Consider the following 21,853-nt stretch of genomic DNA (forward strand, 5'->3'; position numbering starts at 1 on the left):
TTAATCCGTTGCACCGCGATCTATTTAACATCGACTTCGAGAAGGAAGAATTATTTCTTAACACATTACCGACCGGCGATTATTGCATAATTTTAAAAAATCTATGGAACATGACTGGAACACTTTTTAATGGAACCTTCAATGGAAACAGCAATTTTCATTGAGAACTAACAAGTCGCCCACAATATCGTCATCTAATAATTTCATTTAAGATTGAAAATCCTATTAATAGACTTCCGGTAGGTAAAGTGTTAATTCTATAGAGCAGCGAGTAACAATAATTTTGTTGTTCAAAAAATTGAGTCAAATAACGTTCGTAGAGTAACATCGATTTTCGCAGCGCATAATCGACTCCGCTAATATTCGCCAGATCCGTGAAAATCGGGAGAGTCGCACCGTCATTAAAAACTTTTTCGCAGACGCCTAACGACGCGCTCAACTTTTCATTTCTCTCTGGGAGGAAAAACTGCCGGGAGCGACAGGTTTCCGCCTAGGTGGCCGATTAATAAAATCCCCGTGGCTTCTTTGCTGTCTGAAAATTTCTCAATCAGTCCTTTCCTTTCCCCGTCGATTTTCTGCGGCATTCATAGCTCGCGATACAGGCTCATCGTTGCAATTAAACGTCGCCCGATCCCGTGATCGTCGTCGTCGCCGGTAAAAAGAAGACGAAGAAATAACGACGCGAATTTATAATGCCGATACTTCGGCTTTCGCTCACTCCGTCGTGTCGTATTATTCGTTCGCGAAATTTATGTTCCTGCCATCGGCGAAGGTTAAGCCCTTCGGTACGTTAATCGTATCGAAAAGAGCGAGAAAGACGACCACGGAGAGAGACGTAACGAGACAGAGATGGAAAGAGAGAGATGAACTCTGTGCAAACTCACCTTGTATGGATTCCGGCGAGGCTGGCTCCTTATCGATTCGGCCGAGCGCGTCGCTGGCTGCAACAAAAAGTGCAACGGTGCCTCGTTAGTGACGTCGTGGTATAAAACCCGAGAGCCGGGAAACTTAGCCTTTTTCTCGTAAAAATGATAGACGCGAGCCCAAAAAGAAATTTCAAGCCCGGCCTCGGCGAGACGCCGCGCCGCGCCGCATCGCGACTTATCTCGACCGTGTCTGACAGTATAATGATGGACTGCCTGACAGACAACCGCTCTGACACCGAACTGGCCCCCTTAATCTACTTCGCGACCATGAGAGCCAGGATTCATTACCGATTTTTGTCAAACTTATTCTAGAGTACTTATTACAGCAAAATAAACACATTCAATGGAAGTTTTTCTAGCGGTAGATGAATGGAAATATTAATATCTGCTGCTGTTCCTTTCAAAATTTTAATATCGTCCGATATTAAACCGAAGAAGCCACCGAGAAAATGAATGGACGTAGTCTGACCGAGTCCAATTCCTCGAATCTCCATCAGCCCCCATAATTTCGAGAAACCCACATGCAGTCTGATTAAACCGAGGCGAGGGGACCAGACAGCGATGCAGCAGATAGATATCACCGTGACACCCCGAGCCGTTATCAATCAGACCGAATTATGCTAAAACGCGAGCAATCATGGTGACACATGGCGGGTCACTAGCCCTTCGATCCATGCGTCGCGGTTCCCAGGGACTGGGGTGGAAACTAGGGCCTCGATATTCAAATAATCTATTTGGACACCCTTTGCTGGAAAGAAGATGGTGGTAATTCGGTGCTGGAATGACCACTATACGTCACAGGGTGGCTAGCGGGGTTCAAGACTGTTCGAGGGCGGCCACCTACTACCCCCCGGGGGGTCGCAATTCACCCCTCGAACGACTGTATTCAGATAATCCCACCTTTCCTTTCCGTTACTCCCGGTTTCCTCGGACGCAGACGACGACATTTCAATACCGGATAACACGGGTCGCAAATACGAGCGGATATCTGACCCCGTGGAAAATATCCGAGGCTCTAACGATGACGTATCGAGGCTGTGGGGGCTGATGGACAACCTGAGAGAGACGTAGGATTCTCTGTACTCTTTTTATTATTATTATTATTATTTATTATGCACGGATCGAGGTCCATTTACAATAGAATAAAGACTTACAATAGAATAAAGACTTAACATAAATTACTAAGAAAGGACATGCATAAAAGAAAAAAAAGAAACTATTGGTATAAAGGTACTGATATTATGAGTTAATCCTGCGTAATTTTTTTTTGAAAGTTTGTAACGACCCATTAAAATAGTCTTTTGTTTCTTTTACTCCAGAATTTACAGTGGCGAGCGTTTCTCATGATCAGCACCGCGGACATGCGAAACTCGGCTCATCAGTTTGCCCGAAAAGGCGAACACGCGGCTCCGACGATTGTTCCGCGGCTCTGAAAAGCAAACAATGCGGGGATCCTTGATGCGCTTGGTTTCATTATTAAAACGAAGGACTGCCGCTCGAGGAAACTGGCACACGCTTACATTAAATATAAACAGAACCGACCTCGTCCGTGTTATCCGCTCGCGGATCGACTTTTTCCACGGCGCATTAGTCACAAGCGCAATAACGCCCCCGGGCCGGTATTCGCCTCTGGAAAAACAGAAGGAAAGAAAAAAGGAACGGTGGAGAGAAGGCGGTCGATTAAACTCTCCGATACGATCCATAAATATCTCGTTCCTTCGTCAGTGTCATCCGAATGATAATTCTCAACGGGGAGAGAGAGAGAGAGAGAGAGAGAGAGAGAGAAGAGAAAAATTGCCTCTCTCTCTCTAGAGTTAACCTGGAAATGTTTCTCTCTAACCGTGTATTATAACCTCCCGATTAATCGACAATGCTCGATGGGATCGGACAGGTGCCAATCGATTTTAAATAAATACGACCCTCCACGCGGCGGCTGTGGAGAGCCTCTCGAGGATCGTAAAGTTGTTACGGGCTTCTCGTATTCACCGTGTCGTCGCGAAACTCCCCTAAACACCTTAGCTTGTTCCCAGCCTGCCGGAAAATCGGTCGCTGATGGTTAAAAACCGGAACGACTCGACTTCCACGGTGTTACCACTTTCATTTTCATTCGGCGCAGCGAGAGATACATGATTCCAGGCACTGACCGAGTACAACAAAATGGTTGTAGAACCGAGTACATAATATACAATGCATAATGCAAATAAAATTCTCACCAGACCAAAAAATACAGATTATATTTTCTTTCTGAAAAAAATGATGGAACGTGGAGACACATTTTAATTCAACATCAATGTTCCACAATTGACGGGGAAAAATGTTTGCATGAGGGGATGAGTTACTTATTGAGCAGCGCGGCGCTCATGCAGTTTCATCGTAGCGTGGCCGATGCACGGTCGTTCTCCGGCAACCACAGTGCCCGTCCTCACCTGTCCGTAACGCTGACAAGTATCTGCACAGGTGTCCTGTGTGCATAACCGAGCGAGCGTAGGATACGTGTCCGATGGGCTGACCTTTATGAATACTAAGGGAGAAGGGGTTGCACGCGATTCCGGCCTGTCAGAAGGCGGTCGTGCCGAATTAATAAGTGACTGGTTAGCCAACTACGCGGCGAAACACTCCGAGGAACCGATGTCTACCTGTCCTCAACACGAGAATATCAATGTCGTGAACTAAACGTCCGTTCCCGGGCCTGTTGACGGAAGATCGATGCCGGTTACCATTGCAAAACTATCATTTATTAACGCGCTCGTTGCCTAACCGGCCTACATAATCATTCCACGGACCTGCAGCTGTTCGTTTAACCCTTTAGAACGTTCCCCGGGTCAAAAAGGACTGTTTTTGGGAATTGTATAAATATTTCGTTGTTAATGATGGATTGGACACGTAGTATTTTATTTATCTAAGAAATTCCCGGCATAATACTTTCACGGATATCATTTGAAGAAACTTGTTGGTCAGCGTATGAGCCAAGCAATCACAATTCGCTTCCAAAATCGGATCGATCCACGGCTCTCCGGCGGTGGTCGGCGCGGCCCGGTTGCGCCCGGGGAAACGAGATTTTAATATTTAAACCTCGCCGCGATACAATAAGTGTAATAAGCATAGAGAGGCGACCGTTGGCCGGCGCACAAGAGACGGTTGAAATATTAATGCTGACATTTCGTTGGTTTGCGGCTGGTTCAACCGCACCTCCACCCCCCTAGTATGCCAGCCGCTTTCAAGGCTGCGGTTTCAGAGGCGAAACGATATCGCCATTTCCGTCGCGATATATTCTAATCGCGCTGAATTCGCAGTAAGTACGCGTTCCTCGACTTTTACATTTTTTTCCGTCTCGACCAGTCACGCCGGCCACACCTCTCTCTCTCTCTCTCTCTCTCTCTCTCTCTTTCTCCTCGCGTTCCCTACCTTCGAGGAACCACCATGAATACCAGATGCGGCATCTGGATACATCTAGTTTGCGTGGAGCCGGCCCTCTCATCAATTTTTAAGAACCATCTTGTAATACGTATGCACCACCCTTGACCGGCCGATATGGAAACCGCGTTCGCCACCCCTGGATGCTTGCTGGGGTGGAAATCGTGCCCCGACACAACGGGCGTGAATAGCGATGAGGAATCGGGCTACTTGCGGTCTGAACTGATTTTTGTCTCTGCGAGGGGCTCGATGGTTCTTCGGTGGATGTATTTAATTTCCGGTCTTTCATCTTCAAAAGATCGAGTTTTTCTGTTCTGCAGTTTCCACAACATTAGGTTTACATTTACATAAATAACGAGAATGGTCTATTTAAATTTTTAGCAATCATTTTGTCACTTCCTTGAGGCTGACTTGGGGTAGTTTTGAAAACAACAGGACCTTGTAATCATTCCCTATAAGTTTTTTCCCTCGGCAGCCCGGGAGAGTCATTGGACGCGTCGAGAATCGGGGTTGTAACCCTTTCGCGGGTGGAGCGAGGCTCATAACAAGAGAGAATGCTCGCAACCAACCCCTACGGGTTGCGGGGGTGCGTTGGACAAGGCGGTCGCCATGGGAACGGAAGATCAAGTGGGCCGAGAGGCGGCTGGGGTGGAAATAGAGGTGGAAACGGGGGTGGGTTGATTTCTTCATAACGGCCGCCATTATCGCGCCCTCCGACCGTGCCTCCACCCTCGCCACCTTTCCCACTACCGCCCCCCGTAGCCCGCTCATTATGTCCCGGGGGCGGAAGGGAATATTCTTGTTTTAAAAATAATCGCCGGCAGCCGCCGCGCGCCGGCCCGCGAATGGCGCCGTTTGTAATTGGAAAAAGTCTCGGCTCACGTGCAAGAACGCTGTTTCCAGTGGCTGCGTTTCTTCCAACCTCCAACCCTTCTTCGCCACCCCCTTTTTACCAGCCCCGCATGGTCTGCGTTCGGTCTGGACCTCCCGTGGAATTTCTAACCCTTTCACGATGGATTAAGATTTCTCTTTTCACGGTAAAACGTTTGATAGGCGCGAATTTCCCTCGTGCGAATTTATCTGCGGCGTTCGTCAGCTGATTGATTATGGAAGAGTAGCGTAAAAAGCGCGACGACCCTGAAAACGATGGATTATTGCAACGCGTATCGCAAAAACGTGGCAATTCGCCAGAAAACCGTCAGAACTTTCCAAGGGAACCTTTTTCACCTGAAAGCCCGTTTCCAGAGCGAGGAGCGATCGTTTCCAGCGTGGCCTCGATAATTTCGAGGCATAAAGGCTAACCAGATCGTTCCTGGGGGCCCGTGGCTTTCCAGGAATCCTCGATGTTTCATGGGGAATCCTTTTGCCCCCGCCACCCCCGGTTTCCGCGAAGCGTAACGAGGATAATACGATCGCAAAAACGGTCCCGGCTGCGTTCCGTCCAATTAGGCGAACTCTCGGTGGCGAATACGAGAGTCCGGAAAGGCGTCGGATCGATCGATCATCGGCCCCCGGCCGCCGGGCTTCGATAATCGCTCTCGAAACGCTTAATCCCGAAACTGATGGATTCCGAAATAATTGCTCGCGAGGCATAGTGATTCGGGGGGAGGAGGGAAGGACGCAGCATTCTCGATCGAGTGCCGAACGTTCTGCGATACACGCTGAGGAACGGGGTGGTAAAAAAACAAGCAGAGACATCGATAGACAGGACGGGCAAGGGTGTAGGGAGAGAATTGTCGCTGGAATTATTTGAAATTGATGAGATGAAGGGTTGGGGGTCGCGTGGCGCGCACCAGATGCATAAAAGAGCCTCCCCTTTATTCGTTCCTGTTCGGGGATGAAAGAGAGAAAAGAGAGATTTGCAACCCCTTCATCTGGAGATCGTACAGTCCCCGCCTTGGCCCATGGCTATTCAAAAATGGCCTCGCGTAATTTATGGTAAGAGTTGGTGCAAATTAAAACTGTAAAGAAATGAAAACTCGTTGCCGATGCAGCTTCGGAATTTTGCAAACTAGCTGTTCGTCTCAATCAAAAGCTCATTAATCGCAAGACGGCGCGGCGTGAGATCGAGTCACAAATCGCGTGTGGTCGCAGTCGCGGGAGGCAGTGCGGGGCTGGTAGATGGTCGAATCGGGTCGCGCGGGTACGACGCGGGTTGTGGAAGGTTCGCACGTACCTTATTACGGTATTTTCGTTCGAATTACCGTGAAACTGTGCAGACACGTACGCCGGGCCGTAGCATGAGGACGTTTCGCCGCACGTAGAGGAGAACGAGGGGCCATTAACGGCCTCGTAGGGACGCGTACGCGGACGTTTCGCCCGAGGGGGTGGTTTTCCGGACACCGGTTAGGCGAGGGGCGGTGGCGTACCTAAGTGCTTCACGCGGCGAGGTAATGGAGTCGACTTATTCGTCAGGAAAACGCCTCGGTCGGGAGCAATTGAGACGAACCGGTCAGAAGAGAAACGAATAGCCACGGGTACGTCCTTGGATTCGCGGATTCGCGGAAACGCGATAAAAATTCGAGAAATCTTTTCGCCGACTTACTGTAAAATTTTCTGCCGATGTGGTTGTGCTGCTATAATCAAGCTATCCATGGTAATTTCATGGGATGTCCGAAGAACGCGGCGCGGCGCGGTTCGATAAATTCGATCGGGGCCCGTTCGATTAATTAATCGGGTTTCCGGCGTGTACCGGTGCAAATGAAATATTCATCGAATGCAAATGGGCCCGGGGTCGCGTGTATAATCCATTAAAAAATAATAACGACAGAAATTCGCCTTAATTGGCACAATAGCCGTGCCGCCGACATGCCTCTCCGTAGTCCTGACAATTAACCACGACGACGATCATGCCCTCGACCAAGAGAGATCCTGTGTGCGTTACAAGGCGGTGTTCGCGGGCCGACGCTCATAATTACGCGGTAATTAGAGAGGTTTGTCGGCAATCAACATCTCGAATATCACCGCGTCGTCGGTCGCGGTCTATCGGCCGATATCCTCACGATCCTCGCGTGTAAGATCGCATGGATCGCCGTCGCGCGCGCCGCACCGGTGTCCCTGCTGCGTGGTTTATAGCGGGATTCTAATTTGATGGCCGAACGTTGGCATGGAAATTTAATCAATCGAATTATGCGAACGCCGCCTCCTTGTCTTCCACGCGGATTGATTTCGATGTCGTTCAGAGGCGCGCTACTGCGCGTGCATGAAAGACTGTGAAAATTACTAAACAACCGAAAACGAACCGACCCTTACAAGCCATAAAACGAATGCAAATCGATTAAATCAGACTGCAATTAATGTCTTCAATTTGTGAAAATTTTCCGTACTAAACAACCGAAAACGAACTGACCCTTACAAGCCATAAAACGAATGCAAATCGATTAAATCAGACTGCAATTAATGTGTTAAATTTGTGAAAATTTCCCTTACTAAACAACCGAAAACGAACTGACCCTTACAAGCCGTAAAACGAATGCAAATCGATTAAATCAGACTACAATTAATGTCTTCAATTTGTGAAAATTTCCCGTACTAAACAACCGAAAACGAACTGACCCTTACAAGCCATAAAACGAATGCAAATCGATTAAATCAGACTGCAATTAATGTCTTGAATTCCTAACGACCAGAATCAGCAGATATCAGATGATCGCGGCGATACTGCAAAGCTCGAAGTCGCCGTCAAATCGATCCTGTCCGAGAGTCCCACCCCCTGTTTCGTTCTCGGGATATAATTTCCAAGCGCAAAAAGTTTCTAATGACGGAAAATCTAATATATATCGCTCGGAGGCAGCCAGCCGGCCGGCCGGCCGGTTGGTCGGTACGAGCAGCTTTTCTTGTAATTAAGTTATAACTAAGGACGCCGCGCCGCGCCGGCGAGAGGCGAAAGAAAGGCGAGGATACGATTCGAACGGAGCGGCGAGGGGGTGGAGCGCCGAGGTGGACGAGGATCTTCGCAAGAGTGGAAAACAATAAGAGGGCTCCGCTAATCCGGACGATATATTATATCCAACGAGAGTGCTTCTGGCACTGCCCCGGCAGCTGTATACATACTGTATATGTATGTACGTGTATGTTGAGAGGAAGAGAGGAACGGAAAGAGAGCAGCAAGACATAAGGACATAGTTTTCGGTGGATACGCGTGTACGCTTGACGCGCCTTCTTATGGGAAATGGGCACCTCGTGCTGGACGAGTGTGGCGTTCCAACGAGAAAATTGTAACGATTTAGGATGGGGTTGGAATTTTTTTATTGCGAAAGATGAGAGCTCGTTTATGGTGTAGGTTCTGCGAGAGGGGACACTTGGTTGTTTTTTCTGGAGAAATGGAAAGAGAACTACAAACTTTTACACATGTATTTAGCTGGGTTTAAGGAGTAGTATAACAGAGAAGGTTGATAGAATAACGGAAAAGAACCCGGGGCTGCTTCAGCCCGTTCCCCTAAGCCCGGCAATAATATTTCTCGTTCAGCCGTCAGTAGCAAAATGGCGTTCGAATTAATTAATTACATCTTCGCCGGCGCTGGTAACCTAACTCGATTTCGCGCAATTGAGTTGTTCGTTCCGAGGCAACCCAGTCCACGCGTACCTCCGTTTCACCGTTTCCCGCTTGCAAGTGGCTGTGTTATCGATATTTGCACGCTACGATAATTATCGAGGTTCGATTTTATTCGAGTTCGCTAGGGAATTAATGGTATCGACATCGGTCTGGTTCTCCACTCTTTGTTCAGCCGTGCGTTATATTTAGACAGCAACGTTTTATGGGACTGTAACGCACAGCAATCCGCACATTTACTATCTGAATGTTGAAAATTTCATTCCGCATAGTCTCGATTTATTTTTTTATTATTATGGGCTCAGACTCCCACGAGAATAACGATGCTTCGCGATTAAATAGCGAGGGTGTACAGCATAGTAACCGGAGAGCAACATTGTTTTTTCCCCGGTTCATTTCGCTACAAATTTGTAACAAACTCCAGCGGGATCGTGCGCGCCACGAGGAGGGCTACGTGTTCGCTTAACGAGGAATTCAAGTCATAACGCTTAATTAAGGTACTGTACGAAGTAAGGCCCGCATGAAGGAAGGTATGAGGGCCATTGGGCCCCGGTCGTGACCAACCCAGAAGCAGGAACGCGGTCAGATCGGCTGATAACGATCTGATAAGGTGCCCTCCCAAGATTACGAGCAGACTTTCGTATGAAGTTCCCTGCGACTCGGGAGCCAGTTTTTCAGTGGCCGGTTTAATTAGATTTTCCGTGGGATTTATCGACACTTGCGTCCCCACCCCGCTTCCCCATTATTCCATTATTCTCGAAAATAATTGCAAAAAATCTTCCACAGTCAAGCATTCGCTTAAAACTCTTAGCAATTTTATAAATTGGTCAGTACAGATCCTTCGTCTTAATTTCGATTTTAAAGCTGCAAGCGCGATGCAATTTTGTGCATTTGTGGGACAGTGGAGCGCGGTTTCTTTTTGTGGCCACCCCTTCGTAAAAAAAAATCGATGAGGGCTCTAGAAATCCGGCCATAATGCAAAGCGTGACTGACATTCGACTTCTTGCGCTCTAATCCTATTAAACTATCATTATAAGCCTCGGGATGGGAAACACCGCAAGTGCTCGCCGATATTTCATTAAAATTTATGAATTATTAGTCCAATTAGCATACACGAGAGGTCGTCGATATTCCGCGCGTCGATTCGTCGCGAGATCCTAAAGCGAATAATCAAATAGGATTTTGAGGACGAAAGAGGGGGTGGGAAATTCGGTGGAAGATACAACGCGATCACGTGGAGAGGGAGAGGGATGAGAGAGAGTGGAATTCGAGTGTGTTCACAGATAATCTGGAACGTATGGGGTGAGCAGAGACTGAAGATACTACAAACGAACAAGGGGTGGGGACTTTAAAATGGCGGGACACCCCTACTCGACCTAAAAGCAACCCCAATCGGTCCGCAACGGTCTAATCACGGAAAAGAGGGTTGGTTTTGCATTCGAAACCCTACCAACCGTTGTATTCGCTCCTCTGAATGTACCGAAGCCATCTTCGCGATGCAATCATTCGATTGGATCATGCGAGACTCACCTCCTATTAATACGCTTCCATAAATTTTCAAATTGAATTATGTTAATTCATACAAATGAATGCAGAACATCGACCGATCACTTTTTAACGACAGAGCAATCAAAAGATGAGGGTACAAGGGTCCGGAATAAGATCCCCAGAAATTTAGAAAGCATGGGGTGACTAACTCGAGCAGACACGTTGTCGCATGCGGGGCCAGGTTTCATAAAGAAATTGTTACAACCAGCCCGACTTATGCTGGTATCGTTCCATTAATTATTCCCAACCACAGAACACACTTGTGAATGTAATACCACACGAACAGATCTCACACGCAAACTTCTATCGTGACCCTAAACCCCCCCCCCCTCCACCAACTTTCAAAGCCAAATAAAACAACTTTGCTTACGCATTCGAAAGGATGTCTTCGCATCCGCTCGCATCTTCCTCTTGATCCCGAAGTGGCAGATCCCGACAACCATCGGAAGGCCGTATAGAGTCCTTTGGATCACAAATCTTGGCACCCTTTCGATTCCTCCCGCACCTCAAATTTCCTCAAACCTCAAACGCGTTTTGTCTTCATCAAACCAACTTGTCACTTCGATATCAAGCCGAACATTCACCACAAAAATTCCGCAAAAAATCTAACGCGTAGACGGTACTCTAAACTGTCGTCTAGAAGTAGAAAATAAAAAATTTCACGACGCACCGTTCAAGAACAGATGTGCGAGCGATTGGACCCGAAGATGCGGGTTTTTGGAAAGATCGTAGTTTTCGAGGGTGCCCCAAGTTTGCCTGCCGGGGGCAACTTGTCTACTGGTGAGCCAAGAGCTGTCCGTTCGCGTTGGTCAGCATTGCCCCTCTTCTCAGCTGGCCTGTGGGGCTGTGGGGGTGCACCCCCGCAAACCCTCCGCAAGGCCAGCAACAGAGAAAGAAAGATAGAGGGAGACAGAAAGGATACGTGCCGAGAACGACGCTCTCTTCTCGCGCCACGCTCGGCGGAGGGTACATACATTATCCGCCCCTGATCCTCGATCCCGGACGATCGACGTTTCGGTAGGTACCGCACTGAATTATAGAAACGTTTTCGCCCTCGTGCGCCCCTGTCGACGACGATGCGATTCGCGAGCCTTTTAATTTCGCGCCACGGCGAGCCGACGAGTCCTCCGAGAAGTTCCTGGCCCAGGACCTGTGCGCTTCCGGTTTCCCGGCTATTTCTTTCTAATTTATTTTTTATGAAATTCTTAAAACACGAGCGTACACAAAGACTCACATTTACAGACGAAATTCAGACGCGACAACAAAATGAACAGGAACCTCGAAAATGTTTTGTTCTATTCCATTAAAGCGCCTATTTCCCAATAAATTTACGTACAAATTTTTAACAACCTCCTACGTATGATTAAATTACAAATTGAATTATCACCGACACCATAGTCCCCGTCAAAACGCAAATCCAATTAACCGTAACCGAAACAAACTGCCCAAGCAGCCACAAAGATACCACAGCAAGAAATCGAAAACTGGAACAAGGCTTGAAAAATTGAGATAATTTTGAACCGCTGAAAATTACACGGCGTTACGTGTCGGTTTCAATTACGTTCAATTTCGGATCAACGCGGACAACATTGTTGCTCGGACGAAAAAAGACGAGTTCCGAAGAAGAGGTGGTCGAACAGTCGAATCATGCGATCAAGGTAGCACAGCGGTGCCTTCTATCGTAAATTCCGTTCCCGATTGTTCCCTTAGCCCTTTCGTTTCGCGGGTATGAGGGCGAAGATGTAAAAAAAAAGGACTACGACTATAACTATGGAATTTCGGAATGCCTGGCCGGCTGGAGGAGTCATTAAGTCGTAAAAGTAGAGAGTAACCTCCGGAAGGGAGGACCGTGGAGAAAAAAAAACCATATTTGCGTTCCTGGGACCGATGCTCGGGGGTGCTGTAAATTTTTTTTCCAGGGTCCTACACGAATATTCGAAATGGGCTTTCCGTGTTTTGGCGAAAATCTACATTTCCTGACAATAAATCTTCCACCAGGCCCCGGGGCGGGTTTTAATGGCGACAATGATGTTGACCGGGAATACGGTGAAAAGAATTTATTATTCGTGCCATAATCTACTTACATATCGACGTGGGGGCCGATATAATCTTCTTCTACAAAGGTCCAAGCGAATGTAATTGTTCAACGTTGTTTTCGTCCGGTGTTGCCTTTCAACTAATTGTAAGATTAAAAAAACTGTATTTCTAACAGACGAAACAATAATTTGAAATGCTAGAGACCCAAATGACCTCGCTATAACTGCAACTAACTTTCCGATTGCTGCTCCCCGTATATTGTAGTCGATGAGGATCGCTATTATTCGATCGTCCGAGGGAAACACTATCGAGTGATCGAGCGTACAAGCTGCTCGATCCGCGCTGTCCAAGCTTAATCTATGTTCATCCCAGCTGCTGATCGTTATTGTAAATGTTGATTGGGCAATTGCGACGGAATTGCCGCTTCCCACGGCCCCCTCGATATATAAATACGCGGGTTGCCCAGAAAAACCGACCAATAACGTCGACGCGACGCTCAATTATTCTTACGGATCGATCTGTGAATTATCTAATTCGTTTAATTAAGCCATTGCCTTAATCGCCCTTATTTACCACTCGATAACAGCATCACCGGCTCCGACGACACAGAGGAACACGTCTCGCTATACGTCAATTCGCCCCCGGCAATTCCCTAACTTCGCTATCATTTTCTAAACGAGAAAATATCGTTCTTCGTTATCCATTAATTTCTGAATTAGGTTCTGCCTTTTAAACTAATCAGTTTAGATGGTGACGATAATTGCAAATATTGGGTTTCTTTAATCACTTGAGAATCACGTGATCGTTATACTTCTGAAAAAAGATGATCTCTCGCACACGTTGCACTGTGGTCTAAAAGTCAGTTCTCTAGCGCGAATAAATTAAAAATAACAACTAACGTAAATCTTTCAAAATTTATACTTGTATGATAGTTTGATATGTATACTACAATAACAAAAGCAAAATTAGTAAATCACATCACCATGTTATTGTTGGCAAGACTGTCAACATTCCAGTAACCCCATTTTGTTTGTCTGCGATAGTCAATTACTACAAATTATAACCTCAAAATATCGAGTTCTTCCTTGAAGTGTGCATAAATTGTGTTAGTATCTTGTTACATATGATATTATCAGTAGACTGCGGATCTTTATGCAAAATAAAAAATGTTCGCATTGATTGCAAGACACAGGAGCCAAATAGAAATTTCTTATTAATTATTATCATAATAAATGATTAACTCCGTTATTTCTTGTCATCCTGTACACTGTACGGTTTTTATTCAATTTTTACTTTGTCGAACCATTTCTGAATATTATTACATACACGGAACGGCGCACAGTGGGCCAGAAACCGATCTTTTTGGACAAAAATCTGCCGACAACTCAGTTTTTCATCAATTCAATTGGAATTTTTGATGACGTGCTGCGCGAAAATCAAAATGCTGCGACAAAATGTCAATTTTTCCTCGCACAATAATTAATTCGCATCAGAATTGACTTCCAGACACCACCGTGCGTTGGACGGAATACAGAAATCTGGATGACAGCTGAGGAAACCGCCACCCGCATCCCCATCCTCACGACACACATATATCACTCCCAGCGTCCGGTCCGATAGAATCGAGCAAATTTTCAGAGAGCTACTCGGAAGAAAATACGAATTTCCACGTGAAAGACCGTTTCGGGACCGCACCCACGCTTTCCGAGTGGGTGGAGGGGTGGAAAGCGGGACGAAGGGTCCAAGAAGCGCCCCTATTTTGCAACCACCCCCTCATTCGCCGATAGTGCATTTGACCAGAGCATTGTCCGGCGGAACGGTCCATTGTCGGATTGAATCATCGGGTCGGGGTCCCGAATATTCAGGGATGGCCGATGGTCAGTGGCCATTATTGTTACCTCCGGTTCTGTCTGTCTGCCTTTTTCCATGGAAAATGGTAGAGAGGGGGTAGAGGGGGTAGAGTGGACACACTCGAAAATCTGGAGCGTGGACGGAATCCCATTCATCCGGCTCGTGCCTAACCCCGACGACGCTCGGTGAATTATTGGCTTTAATTGTGCGATCTGTAATGGCCGGTCTGCGACAAATTTCCGGGAACGCGTCGCGCCGGCCACGCGACCGATCGACGGGCACCGGTGCGGTGGTCGAACGTCGGACGCTTGAAATTCAAACGAATGACGGATTTTGTGAGATTCAAGGGGGTGGACTGATATACTATCTGAAAACGTACTGTCTTCGGGAATTTTTTCCAGGAGAATTAATTAGTGAAAAATTCCGATCTGTCGAGAACGGCCGTCCATAGGAAAGTTAACGGTAACGCAGTCGTAGATTCCATAAGCTGGTCACAAAAGCGCCTTAATGAGTCCATAAGGCTACCTGAGGCTAGGCCAAAGGCGTCCCCGCACCGTTTCGGGAGCGGGTGCAGCCGGTAGATCGATGCTTTTAGCATCTCCTTGGACATGCTAATGCGATGGGGCCTCCTAAGACTCTCATTACTGTCGGGCCCACGTTCCCGATACGTGCCCGATAGACTGCACGAACGCGAAACTCCGGGAACGTTCTCTTTTGTGTGTCGACCCGCAAAAAGTGCATTTACATGTCTATGCGTTTGGCGAGGAGGTGTCGGCCACAGTGAAATGGAAAGAGCGGATATCTCAGGTAGGCTTGCCGATATTCGGGAATTTTTAATATTCACTACTGGCGGCGAGCTGCTTTGAACCCCCGGACATATCCCCCCGTGTTCCTTGGGGCCCAGGAATGGGACCGTAATTGCGATACTTCCTGCCGGACCGTGGAAAATCGGGAAAGAACACCGGCGAAGTCGTTAATTATCTTACCGACTGCTTCTTGCCACGATTTCGTCACTTCTCTGCCAAGTTTTTGGACTGTTGTACGCTCGTCGAATTTTTATTCCGCGTATCGAGGTTTATGGAGATTTCGTCCTCCTACATATAATTAACGAACGTCCGAGTTGATCTGTCGGCGGAGAAAAGAGGGAAACACTCGGCGCTGATGTCGAAGATAGAAAAGTGGGGCGGCAGAACGAAAGAACTGTAGGCGAGACGATAAATCAGATAGGTGGCGGCAGCTGGTGCTCGGGAAATTGACTGGCCATTGTATCGGGACGTGTTATTTTGGAAAATCATCTCCCGGCTCTTTGCCTGCTAATTTCGGTGGGCCTTGTGCCCGAAATTACTGCCTACTTCCTGGGTCGCGGACCCTCGGGTTTCGGGCATATGGAATGCGGTTATGGTCGGCCTATCGGGTTTCTTCTCTGCTGGCCCTTCGACGTTAATTGCTCCCGGTTTCCCTCTTCCGGAAATACTCCTCCTGCGTCTGCTCGTTGTTCCTAATATTCAAAACTTTCTTATCCGACCCGTCACGCAATAGTTTCGTCCGATTTCCTCTCGTAGTTGTCGACGTTCAAAATATTTCCAGAGGCAGATAACCAAATGTTGATACTACGAACTACATATTTGATACTATAAAATTTAATGTTTATCGATCGTATTTTTGATAATCAAAGTGTGGTGATATCAGCGCACAGGTTCGATCAAAGATAAACTACAAGCAATTTTGCAAATAATTAAACATTAAATCGTTTCGATCCTGAACCTGTGCGCCGATATCATCACACTTTGAGTATTTTGTACTTATTGAACTCTAAAAAGCGTCGCCGCAGGTACAGAAGCATTTTCTACCGCGCTTCTCTCATTGTCTGCCCCCCATAGGGGTCAAGCAAGCTTTTAGGGTGCAACGGACTGCGTTATTGTGTAACTGCATCGTTCGTATGTCGTTCCTGCTCCTGTCCTGTCTGCTGCAGGTCAGCGGGGTCAGAGGGCAGATTTTCGACGATCCGTATTCGGGGTGGTTTGTACCCTTATTATGACATAAGTACGCGAAGGGTCACATCGGTGTTTTCCATGTTATGGGAGAAACGGAATGACTGGTGAGCATCGATCGATCACATTCTCCTTGAATCGGAAAATTCGGGGACAAAGATTCCTGATAATTCCAGATGCACGCGATCTAATTATTTATCACAGACATTGCCGCAGAAGAAATTCTGTTTAACCTTTAACTACCCGCTCTGGTGTAAAAAGTACACTAATACAATAATATGTGTACTGTCCAGAGCACGAGAGAAAACTAGCGGGAGGGGAACGGGGCAAGAGGAACGCAAAGGCAATCTTGTTAACCCCTTCCCTGCCCGCTAGTTTTCTCTCGTGCTCCGCACAGTCCTCAGTCACACAGTGATACATGTGTGGTGTACTGAATACACCGCGCGGGTAGTTACGTGTGAAAATAAAGGGCGCGGGTAGTTAAAGGTTAAAATTCGTGTACAAAAATAGAACCAGATTGTGGTGTATGTACGAGTGAATGAGTGAGAAAGGAAGTTGGCGAGTGAGAGTGAGCGAATGAGTAAACAGAACGAATGATAGGTCGAATGAGGAAAGACGAGAGAATATGTGAGAGAATGAGACAGAGAATTCGCGAGGCGAATTTGGCAACAGGCGCGTCGCGGTAGATCGTAAACAACAGTCAAACTAGGTAGACGTACTCTTGATTGTATGGCAAATCGTGTGGATTGTTTAAATGTATCGAGCTGTTCAATAAAAGTCACAACAAGATTTTCAAGCTCGTTTTATCCTAGTCTGTCCTGTCTCACCAATCAGAAAATCATTTCCTGCACATTTTTATGCTGACATTCACCAGTCCATTGTTGCTATAGTGAGTTAGGATCCGGTCGAATTTGTATGTGGGTCGGTCCATGAATTATCTACAGTCTCGGCAGTTCCAACGAAATCACCAAACACAAGACGAGAGGAGCAACGCATGGAACGCGGGATTGTTTGGCCGTTTGCTCGAAGGAATGCGGCCCGTTGAGCAGATGGGGGTTGAGAGGGGGTTGTTCAATCGGTTATTGATTGGAAATGTAAGCTGGAGCGTGCTGACCGAGGGGGCGACTCGTCAAGAAGAGAAAAGGGTGAGGGGGTGGCCGACAGATGGCCATTGGTCAGCAGGACCGCGTGGCGAAAGTTTGCCAATTGGGGAAACAACTTTGTCCCCGTTCAAAATTATTGGATTTTCAAAAACGACCGCCTGGAGCTTGTTATAAATTCGTCGGAGATAGTACCCATTCCGCGGCTAAACGGTATCAGCGTAGCGATGCCATAAGGTCCGAGTTAGGTGCTTAACACTGTTGTATGTAGCTATCGATGACGTCGCAACGTCCCTACGTTCTTCCCCGTGGATATCGCTTGTGGATGCACGATACGGGAAAGGGAAAGAGAGTTGTATGGTGGATGATCTGGGGGCCAATGGGAGGCCGCAAAGGTGGAACCAAGCCGACAACGGCAACTCTCTACCACCGCCTCCGATAGTCAGCTCCGGCTCCCTCGCATCCCCCGGGCAATCTTTTCAATTTAAAGTCAAGTATTATGGCTTAAATTGCATTATGGTTTCCTTCCCCACGAAGAAGGTAGGAGACCCGGGAGAGAGAGACCGGCTACGAAGGGCGGCTCCTTGTAAGCAAGACTCAATCACGCCGCTTAACCTCCGACCCTTGGAGCCCTGGCACACACTGGCATCTGACACACGCATCTCACACACACACATACACACCACGAGCTGACCACTACCGACGCACGCATTGCACGCGAATTTAGCTCGATCGGTGCGTACGTTTATGGACTATCGTTTCTCGCAGTGACCAACTTTGGGTCGAGCTGGACCCAACCCATCGGAAGATGATACGCATCGAGAAAATTCCAGTTTGATCGTAAGATCTCGCAGAAAACGCTAGGGGCTCAACGCGAGGTAATCCAACGTGAAAATCTTCTGGGATTATCAGCGTAAACGCTGGTCGGACGATTTGCTAGCTCGTTATCGCGCAATTAACCACATTGTTCGGGGGGGAGGGGGAGAGATGCGTTCCTCCCGGTGATCTATGAAAATTATCGATGGTTATCGTGATCTGCCGCGCGACGTGATAAATGCACGCGGCTCACGGTCCCGGGACCGCGGACCAACCGATAACGTAATACCGGGGAGAAAAGGGAAGATCGAGAGAGAGAGAGAAGAGGATGCACCACCCAAGGTATCTGTTACACAGCGCTTACGGACAAGCGCTGTGGAACGCAGTTATTACAGCCGCGAGAGGCGGCTAGAGGAGAACCTCGCGGCTTTTTTTCCCCGGGCAAGCAAGTTCAAGGTCCGTGGCTTGGGCTGGGTCGTTTCATTCATTCGTGTGAAAAGTGCACGCGTGTATGCACATGCACCGGCACCGCGGCACGATGCACCGCTCTCTCCGATATACCTGTGCTCACACCTCGTGGATATTATGTATTACAGCTAACCCTCGCATAACGCCGCAGTTACAGCAACCTGCACAATCAAACTCCGCCCTATAAATATCGCTATTTCTTTCAGTAATTTCGAAATTATTGTTCTCTCCCACTTTTTATCATTGAACACCCTGTGGCAGAGGACTCCATAAATCGAGACATTCATCCGAGCAACCCAGCAGGTCCATTCACTTCCTAAAACAGTCCCGTGTCAACCGAGTTGGTTATCGATCGTCGCACAGTCTATCGCACCGAGAACTTCAAATAACGATCGAATCGAACCGTACCGATCGAAACCGGCAAGGTTCGCGCGTTTCAGGACCATGATCGCCGGACGTGGAAGCATCCTTATCGGTCCCGGAGTTCTTGCCGGGCAATCCTTAAGTAATATATTTCTCGGGGGTAATTGCAGGCAGCGATTTCGTGCGGCTCGTTCGAGATCCGGCAGATACGTCCTGGTGTGCCGCGAGTAGGGCTGCCCCGGTGTTGCACGTGCAAAGAGTAGGTACGTAACGTGTACGTAAGGTACGTAGGTACGGTAGGTTGCACGCGTAGGTAGGCACTTACGTGCCTATCCGACGTAGGTAGACACTTGCCTTTTAAACGGAGCGAGATGAGAGTCTGCGAGAATAGAGAGAGAAGAGAGGAAACTTGCTGTATCCCAACAAGAGAAAGAGAACGGAGAAGAAGAAGAAGAAGAAGAAGAAGAAGAAGAAGAGGGATCGGAAGAGAAGGCAGCACACTGATAGAGCGTAACTGACTTCTTGGCCGGTGCATATTACCGGGCTGTTAGAGGGCGGAGCCGGCTGATGAGTTAGCAACGTATTGACTTTATAATAATCACGTTAGCCGGTCCACCGTGATCCCTTGGTATTACACGGTGGTTCGCGCGGATTCACGTACCGGGTGATTCCCCGCGTTCCTCATCTTCTAGATGGGAAATGAAGACTCCATCGTCCATCGGTGTGCGGTGGTGGAAAAATTTTCACAATTTTTTTTTGTCGATCGACACCGGTAATCGCCGGTATGAGACTGTTTGCGCAAGCACGCCGTTCAAAGGCGCCCCCAACTGGATTTTTCTCGGCGAAACCCGCCGGTAAATCTTCGATGAATACGGCACGCAGAGCGCTGCCGCAAAACACGCGCGGAACCATAAATCAACGCTCGCGGAAAGAAACGCGAATCTTCGATATCTGCGGGAACACGCGGGACGCCGATCGAACGCGGTCATTAATATTAACTTCGGCTCTCTGACCGGCCCGGTTATCGCGTAATCGCGTTACTCAATTAGGGAGGGCCCGAGCTGGCCCGACAGTTCTTCTTCTTATTCGTCCACGGCGTTCTTCTTCTCTTTCCTCCTCCTTCTTTCTTCTTCTTCTTCTTCTTCGAGGATCGCGAAGACCGATTGCCCTCGCCAACGATTAGTCCACATGGATCTTTCGAGTCTGCACGTGGGACGAGGAGCAGATGAGTTCGATATTAATTATTCGATGGAGTCCGGATTATTTATTGGGTCCGCTGCCTTTCTTTGCCAGAGACGACGCGGTGGTCTAATTGCGCGGTTCGCAAATATTGCTTTCTTGTCCAAGTAGCTCCAACTCGTATATATTCTCATATTCAAACTCGCTCGAAACTCTTCGGTGAGAAAGAGAGACTTTTTGCGATCTCTCTGTCCAACGGGAACAAAAGATACAGAACAACACGATCCAGATGGACGCTCGACGACGATTTTCCCCTTCGATTCCGCGGTTAAATGAACAGGAGATTGCACCCGGAGGAACCGTTCGACGCTCATGCTCGGGGATGCAGATTAGCCTCGGCAAGAAATCGGCGCGTTGTCCAGAGCTATTAAGACGGCCGCGAACGGGGTATTAATAGCGGGGCTAATAAAAACCCGCGGCGGAGGATCAATTATTTTCTTGCTACAGTTAACGCCGCCGTTATTTCGCCTGCATCGAGAACGTACGTACATGCGTAATGACTCCATTTCGCTAGGATGACGATCGAAAGAAAACCGAGACATGTGCACAGCGAGATTGCAGATTTTTTTTACTGCGAGTTAAATTTCAAAGCCTCGCAATGAATGCAGGGAATTTTTATTTTGCGTAAAAATCGCCGGTCTATTAATGAACGAATAGCTGAAAAAAGGAACACTGATCGATCGCCGCTCGTCCCGGGTTTTCTCGACGCGTTGCGATGGTTCCCGCGCCGCTCAAAAAGGTACCAATTACCTCTAAAATTTATAATAACGAGCGATTTACCATAATTAATCGATTACGACGGCGGGACGTGCGCGGGCCGGGTCGGGCCGGGTCGGGCCGGGCCGGTGGCGCGCGCGATCGCACAGCGCCACGCCGTCCGTGGGGATTTTTTGAGATCATAATTTTAGATAGGCCGCTCCGGCGTTCCCGCTGACGCAAATGGCGGTGTGTAGGCAAATTGAGGTGAGATTGGAGGTCAGCACTCCGACGATGACCGTTACCATCAGGCGCTCTCTCTCTCTCTCTCTCTCTCTCTCTCTCTCTCTCTCTCTCTCTCTCTCGGCTGGCCTGTGTACCGGGCGATACGAAAGCAATTTGCGTCCGCTGGACGTTCGCGATCTGCCTCGCTACATCTTCTTAATCGCGCGATACGATGCGGAAAAACCACTAGATCCTCGGCAAATGTTACTCGGGCCCACTCTGCTATTTTATTCGAAGTTTTCATTAGGAGACGACGGACTGCACTTAGGAATTTTTATCTCGGGAACTGTTCATCGTATCGATTCGAATCTTGTTTTATCACCAGCAGGAAATTTCAATCCACAATGACGATTTTTACGTGTTCCTAGACATTTATTTCGTTCCATCCTTAAAATATTTTAAGGAGCGGTACTATTCAAATAGTACAGTTCAATATTTTCCGTGGAATCACGATGGCGGCGTCGAATGGGAAATCATGTATCGGCCATAATTGAATTTTCCAGCGCGAGAACGCGAACATACGGCCGCGAAGAAAGCTTTCAGCAGTTCGAAACAATTCGGCCGGGC

General features: G+C 47.9%; 1 protein-coding gene across 2 annotated transcripts in view; it reads right to left on the minus strand.

Annotated features, from left to right (window-relative positions):
* The window catches only part of LOC143216764 (uncharacterized), a 131,438-nt gene that overhangs the window by 31,994 nt on the left and 77,591 nt on the right, over window positions 1-21,853 (minus strand). For both annotated transcript variants that reach the window (XM_076440139.1, XM_076440140.1), the window contains exon 4: window positions 885-941. In XM_076440139.1, the coding sequence (XP_076296254.1) occupies window positions 885-941 (57 nt within the window). The remainder of the gene's footprint in view (window positions 1-884; window positions 942-21,853) is intronic.

This window comes from Lasioglossum baleicum, chromosome 16, assembly GCF_051020765.1.
Source record: "Lasioglossum baleicum chromosome 16, iyLasBale1, whole genome shotgun sequence".
Lineage (NCBI taxonomy): Eukaryota > Metazoa > Arthropoda > Insecta > Hymenoptera > Halictidae > Lasioglossum > Lasioglossum baleicum.